The sequence below is a fragment of the Formica exsecta genome, unplaced genomic scaffold (genome assembly GCF_003651465.1).
Source record: "Formica exsecta isolate Colony F162 unplaced genomic scaffold, ASM365146v1 scaffold1095, whole genome shotgun sequence".
NCBI lineage: Eukaryota > Metazoa > Arthropoda > Insecta > Hymenoptera > Formicidae > Formica > Formica exsecta.
In genome coordinates this window covers 70,172-77,500 of record NW_021848434.1, presented here as the reverse complement: position 1 = coordinate 77,500, position 7,329 = coordinate 70,172, and the positions used below count along the sequence as shown (strand labels likewise).

Genomic DNA, 7,329 nt, shown 5'->3' with positions numbered 1-7,329 from the left:
GTCTCGAAATCCTGCATGGCTTTTCCTTTTAGTTTCGTATATAAAATTGCTCGGATTAAAGATTCTTCATCCGCGGGATTTATGTCTTGAACGGCGTATGTGCATGCATTTAAAAATTCTAATAACTTATGTCGCGATGTTCCGTCAAATTCGGGAATCATTGTTCTTGCTTCTTTTAACGGCAAGTAGTTTGGAGCAATGCTACATCGATTTCTAATGTCGCGGTCGGTTCGCCCGTATGTGGCATTAAACGCGTCGTTATCGTTCTCTCGGCGGTTACATCCGTGACGTGGCAAATCCATAATCGCGTCTTCTACTCGCGTTACTCGCCTATTCAATGCTCTTATTTCTGTGCGCATTTCATTTAGTATTTTGAAGAGTTGCGTATCATCTCTTCTTTCCTCGCGATTTGTTTCGGGAGGCGGCGTGCGATTCGCCTCCGCTATGTTTTGGTCCATCTGGCAAATGGATCGTCGCCTGTGTTCTATTTCCTCGTCTACCGCGCTTTGCGGCGGGTTCGCGGCAGTGCGTTCGTGCGGATTTCGCGATTCGGCCATATTATTTTCCTGTTGGCTATAAATTTCTTCCAGATCGAACCGTTGCTTATTAAAAAGTTATTAACAAAAAAAGTTTGGAATATCCTAAAGTACATGCACGGACAGGAAGCACGCGCGCACGCGCGCGTTTGGAATATTTCAAACTTTTTTTGTTAATAACTTTTTAATAAGCAACGGGCGACAATTAAATTAGAAGAAAAAGTTATTCAGATTTATGTTCTTGACAACATTTATCAATGTCAAGGTCATTAGGGCTGGGTCCCCTTTTCGCTATATTTACCCAAATGTCACATATTTTACCAGTCTTCTATAAAAAATGAAACAATTTAGTTTTCTGATTTGACATTGTTGCAGTTTCTATATGCACATTTGTCAAATATCGTAATGTTCTTTACATTATCGTTATTTATTTTTATTCAAGAAAAACACCAGCAACAATCGAAAGCAAACTGCCTGCCACGGACGAAAGTGCCGAGAAAGCACGCAATTTCCGCAAATTCCCATGAACCTCGTGATTTGTTCGAAAAAATCTACATTTTCGTAGAAATTGTACATTATTTGGATCGCTGCACAAGTTAAAATTTACAATAATATTTTTTAGTAAACTACGATAAAAAATCGTATACTGAAAACCGCAAGCAAAAGTGCAATGGAATAATTTCTGTGAGCAAATAAGCGAAAAAATAAACAAATCGGCAATAAAAAATTAATAATTTTCAAACAAAAAATTCATGAAATTATCAATGATTACAAAGTTATAAAAATTAAATAACTTGTGTTTTCAAACTTTGTTTGTTTGAAAGAATCTTTAAAACAGAATCTTTTAAAAAATAAGATCTTTAAAATTTAAAGAGCCACACGTTGGAAGAATTAAAGCGCTTAGACAGATGAACGCAATGAAATAGATATGCAATTGTTTTCGCTTGTCGCGGCGAGCTCACAAGCCTGTAGCGTTCTCGAGTGACCACTTCGGCGGTGTCTCACAGAACATATTCTATTGAGCTTTCTTGCGCTTTTCGATATCTTACGATTTTTTATCGTACTTAGTGAAATATATTGTTGTGAACAGTGTGACGTGTGTGTGTATATGTATGTGTGTGCAGTGATTTTAAGAAACTACTACTGTTTTAACGAAATTGTAGTTTCGATAAAATCACGAGATTCGCGGAAATTCGCGGAGATAGCGTGCTTTCTCGGCGTTTTCCGTTTGCGGTTGCCGATTTGTTTTTTATTGTTGCAGGTGCTTTTCGTGAGTCATCAAAATGGAAAACGATAATGTAAAGAACATTTCGATATTTGACAGATGTGCATACAAAAACTGTAATAACGTCAAGTCAGAGAACTGTAAATTGTTTCGTTTTCCACGGAAGACTGATGAAAGATTTGACATTTGGATAAGAAACTGCGGTAAGTAAAAATACAAAATTCTTGAAAATATATAAAATATTTGATGATAACTGTTGGGATATCGATACATCGATATCCCAACATTCCTCTTCCGCTTAAGAATGCTTTTGCCGATATTGACGAGTTCTTCCTACAGTTTTGTAGTCGGGCTGTAACTGACGTGATAGATGTTCAGAACGGCGAACAGTCGGCCCAGGAACTTGTGTCACTTCATTACTAGGAGGTTCAGGAGGTTCAAGAGGTTCAACTTCATTACTAGGAGGTTCAGCTTCCTCTGGTTCCACTTGCGAAGTGTTAGGCGTGGAGTTCGGTTGAGCAGGCCAATGCCTACTGTTAACTGCCAATCTAAGGGCAGCAAATCCTCATTTAGAGCGTCAGATTTCCTTCGTGGGTTTATCAAGCGATTCCAAATTTGGTTAAAGTGCCTCTTAATGAATCCTCCCTCGAAATTGACACGAGCAATTGTTTTGTCTATTAGCTTCACAATTTTTCCAGAAATGCGTTGCTCGTTGGAGAGCTGGATTACTACCGACTGACCTGGAATAAAAGAGCGCGGCTTCGCGCCGTGATGATCGTCGAACTGTTGTTTCATCTTTTCCTGTTGAGGAGTAAGATCTGTCGTAGGTTTCGCGATTGGAGTGAAAATATCCAGTGGCGTTCTGAATTTGCGTCCAAAGAATACTTCGGCTGAAGACTTATGGTCTGGTACTACATCACTAGGTGTATAGTTGTATGCGTATAAAAATCGGTTTGACTTCGATTCCAGTTGCGATGCTGAACTTGTCTCTATCGAGCTTTTTAATGTTCTTACCATCCTTTCGGCTTGACCATTTGATTGCGGATGTCCCGGTGGGCTACGAAGGTGTAAGATGTTAAATTCGGCACACAATTGTGCGAATTCTTCCGAGGTAAATTGAGTGCTGTTATCCGAAACGAGTACTTCCGGTGGTCCATAGCGACTGAAGAGTCTGCGTAAATATCGACATGTTGCTGCCGATGTTATTGTCGAAAACCATCCCGCGTCAACGAATTTGGAGTAGCTATCGACAATGACGAGTATCCATTGTCCGTGAATTGGACCGGCAAAATCGATGTGAAGACGAGACCATGGTTTCTTTGAATCAGGCCACGGGTGCAATGGTTCCTTAATTGGTTTAGCCGCCGTGTGATTACAATGTTTGCATTTCTTGACGTATTCCTCAATGTCGTCATGCATTGCAGGCCAATAGAAGTAACGACGAGCGAGTTGTACCATTCGTCGAATACCCGGATGTGCGATATGTAATTATTTCAAGACCATGGGTTGTAGGCGCTTGGGAATCACCAACTTATCGTCTGAAACCAATGTGCGGTTAACAATAGTTAAATACTCACGTCGATGATAGTATGGCATTAAATCCTTGTCTGTGGTGTTGGATTTGAGCCATCCGTTTTGTAAGCGGTTTGTGACTTCTACGAGAATTCCATCGCTAAATGTTGCACATTGGAGCTCCTGTTGAGCTGTCGTAGGTAGGAGCTGTACTGATTCGTCGATGATTTGCTGTAGTTTTGTTTCCGCTTCCTGTAATGTAGCTACTACTTCTTCAAGGTCTGGATCTGCTATATCTTGACGAGCTTCTTGAATTAATCTTGAAAGGGCGTTGGCTTGTCCGAACTTCTCGGTGTTGACATACTCTATTTCAAAGTCGTAACCGATTAAACGAAGAACCATCGTTTCAAACGATTTGCTGTGCGTGTATCCAGTCTTTTCGTATTCGACGTCTTAAATAATGCTAGAAGTGGACGATGATCCGTTTGTAGCACGAAGTGGCGGCCGTATACGAATTTTCGAAAACGCTCGACCGCAGTAATTAGCGCTAGAGCTTCCTTTTCGATTTGGCTGTAGTTTTGTTGAGTTTTTGTTAAAGCTTTTGACATATGGAAGACTGCTTTTACCTGGCCATCTGATGCGCGTTGTAGTAAAACGCCGCCAATGCTGAACTAGCATCTGCTGCAACAATTTGAGTTTGTCTGAGATCGTAGTGAGTTAGTAAAAGTGGTCCGGTGAGGATGCGCTTAATGTCCTCAAACGCTTTTCTCAACCTTGATGTCCAAACGAAAGGAACATCTTTCTTGATTAGTGTTTCGAACGGTGCTTTGAGTCGGTGAAGATTTGGCACAAACTTCCCATAATAATTTATTAAGCCCAAAAACGAGCGAACTTCTTTCACATTGTTTGGAGCTCGCATTGTCTGAATGTCATCAAGATAGACTAAAATGCCTGGAATGTTTGCGAGTGCTTGTTCTAGAGTACGTTGAAAAATCGCAGGAGCTGGTTTCAACCCGAAAACCAAACGATTGTAGGTGAATAATCCTCGATGCGTGTTGATTGTAGTTAGCTTCTTGCTTTCATCATCTAACCTCAAGTGGAAATAAGCGTCGGAGAGATCCAGTTGTGAGAAGATTGAGCTTCCTCGAAGTTTTGCCATGATATCTTTTATACTTGGAAATGGATAATCTTCTGCATCGAGTGCAACATTTAGGGGAGCGTCCCGTTTGACCACGTTGATATTGACCACGGTCCCGATTGACCACGTTGAGATTGACCACGTCGCAATTGACCACGTTGCGATTGACCACGTTGATATTGACCACGGTCCCGATTGATCACAGTCCCGATTGACCACGTTGATATTTACCACGGTTCCGATTGACCATGGTCCCGATTGACCACGGTTCAAATTGATCACGGACCCGATTGACCACGTTGATATTGACCACGGTCCCGATTGACCACGTTGATATTGACCACGTTAATATTGACCACGGTCCCGATTGACCACGGATCAATACATGTCGTTACTAGGGCATTTACTTTGCAAGTTGTAAAGCGAGGTATATTGTGCCTGACTGGCGGAGGGGGTGCGGGAGGGGGGCCGAAGGCCCCCCTTGCACCCCCCCGCATGTGTGTGTTACATGGTTTTTCAATCGGGACCGTTGTCAATATAAACGTGATTAATTGGAACCGTGGTCAATATTAACGTGGTCAATCGGGACCGTGGTTGTGGAGGTTGCTTGTATATGTTCAAAGATAGGATGTCGATTGAAAGGTAGAATGCACGTTTCTAGGTATCGACAATAAATATATTCTGCTAATTATATGTACAAGTGTTAAATTTTGTGTGGCCCTGAAAAAGGCCGATTGCGTCGCGTTTAGCGACTCCTACGCGTGGCGAGGTTTTCTCGCCACGAGATTTGTGGCGTGATCTTCGTCCACTTTAATGGTCCTCGCTGGGACGAGACCCTGGGCTTCGCTGGTGTTGAAGCAGCTCGCCGGAGGTGCGTGGAGGCTCTGTGGTGTGTGGCCTCTGTTTGCGTGGCCGCTGTTCTGGTCGTGGCCTCCCAGTCGGAGTCGGAGAACTGTGTTGCCCGCTCCTGTGTCTGCGGCTGACGATGTTGTGTGCCGCGATGCACCAGGCTGCGACGGTCCGTCTGAGTGGCCCGTTCCTCTCTGCCGCCTCTTTTAGAGCCGCTCCTGGGAGGTGTTAGCGCCGGTGGTGTTAGTCGCGCTGGTACCGTCCCTGGATAGGAGGGTGATGTATATCTCCTTATCCAGACCTCCCAGGTAGCGAGTAGGCTCCTTGGAGTCCGTGTGAAGATGGCGGCCGGTAGTTCTAGCGGCTCCAGTTTCCAAGGCAGCAGCGACCACTGGACTCGTTTGTTCGCTCGTTCGGTTTGTGTTCTCCTGGTCCGCTCTTTGCCGTAGGTCAGTCCCTGGTGATCGGGGCGACAGCGGTCGTGAAGGCGGATCTGTAGAAGTGCTGTTTAACAGCTTTTAGCTCGCTCTAGGCGGATGTCAAAAGAGTCGTGCTCACGGATCTGTTGCTTGCGCTCCCGAAAGCGTGAGCAAACTGCTATGCCTTGCCGTTTCGCTACCTTATATACCGTTGTTGATGGTGTTCTAATAGCGAGATTTCGCTCTTCCCAAATCGCCGCCTCGCGGTTAGGTATTTGACTACCTGAGCTGCTGTGCACGTACTTATCGCGTGCTCTTCGTCCTGCGCGCGGCACGTGCTTAGCGCGTGGTCCTTGTTGTGCGCGCGGCACATTTGAACCGAGGTCAATCAGGACCGTGGTCAATCGAAACCGTGGTAAATATCAACGTGGTCAATCGGGATGTGGTCAATCGAGACCGTGGTCAATCGGTACCGTGGTCAATATCAACGTGGTCAATTGTAACGTGGTCAATTGGAACCGTGATCAATATTAACGTGGTCAAACGGATGCCACTCATCATTTAGACCCGTAGAATAGTCTGCACAAATACGTATTTTGCCATTTGTTTTGCGTGCTACAACAATAGGAGCGGCCCATTCTGAAAAATCGACTGGCGTTAAAATTCCGTTGCTGACGAGTCTATCGAGTTCGTTATTGATTGGTTCTTCAAGTGCAAGTGCAATTGGACGACATGGAACATGTACAGGGTGAGCGTTTGGCTTGAGTCGTAAATGAACTGTCATTTTGGTGCATTCCTCTGTTGAGTCACTGAAAAGTTCCGTAAATTGTTTCCGCATCGAATTTTCGACGATTGAATTTATCGCTTGTTGGTTGTCCATGATTCCTCGTAGGAGATCAAATCAAGCTCGTCGATCACTCGTGCACTTATAAGCGCAAGTTTCGGGCGGTCAATTACGATGATTGGTGCTCTCGTCGAACAGTTCTTGTAGCTAAGTGAGGCATTAAAAACTCCGTTAATGCGCATTGTGTGACCCGAAACATTGACACACGAGACTGTGTAAGGTTGGAGCTTTAGGCGACCGATCCGTGTCCAGATTTTTTTACCAATAGTGGTAATATCTGCACCTGTATCCAACTGCATCTTTAAGGATTTATTGTTAATAGAGATGTAAGCAAACTTGCGATGCCGATGTCCTGTGCCTAGGATACCTTGTAAATTGATCATGTTTATCTTACCTTGCTGTTTAGAAAAACAAACTTTAGCAATATGTCCTGTTTTCTTGCATACTCTGCATTCCGCCTTCTTGAAAGGACAGTCAAAACGTTTATGATTTGTGGAACCGCAACCACGACAGGGCGAAAACGTAAAGGTAATCGCTTTTTTCCCATAACTCTTAGAACCTTTGCCTTTTGACGTGTTTTTTGTTGGCTGATTGACTGCATTAACCTCTGCGAGACGTTGTCCCTCAACACGTATAACATCTGCTGTACGATTTGCGTGTGTGTAGCAGATTTCTCGAATATCCTCGAATGTGCAATTTTCTTTCTCGGACGCTACCTTGAAGAGAATTGTCCGTTCAGTATGATAGATGTGATCGCTTAGCGCAAGAGCTGTCAGAAGAATCTTGAGCTGATCGATGTTAAAATT

At 43.8% G+C, this 7,329-nt stretch overlaps 1 protein-coding gene across 1 annotated transcript; it reads right to left on the bottom strand.

The window, feature by feature from the left end:
- Positions 1-2,059: 2,059 nt before the first annotated feature.
- On the bottom strand, positions 2,060-3,180 carry LOC115235318 (uncharacterized protein K02A2.6-like). Its single transcript, XM_029807022.1, has 2 exons — positions 2,390-3,180; positions 2,060-2,309 (listed from the first exon to the last, which is right to left on the bottom strand). The coding sequence occupies exons 1-2, from the start codon at positions 3,178-3,180 to the stop codon at positions 2,060-2,062; spliced, it is 1,041 nt and encodes a 346-aa protein (XP_029662882.1).
- Positions 3,181-7,329: the final 4,149 nt, after the last annotated feature.

What these genes read in the sequence shown, in the direction of transcription:
- LOC115235318 (XM_029807022.1), bottom strand. Translation starts at nt 3,180, where the DNA reads ATGCATGACGACATTGAGGAATACGTCAAGAAATGCAAACATTGTAAT. An exon ending in GAGGGAGGATTCATTAAGAG is followed by an intron (nt 2,310 to 2,389) that starts GCACTTTAACCA and finishes TGCTGCCCTTAG; the next exon opens with ATTGGCAGTTAACAGTAGGC.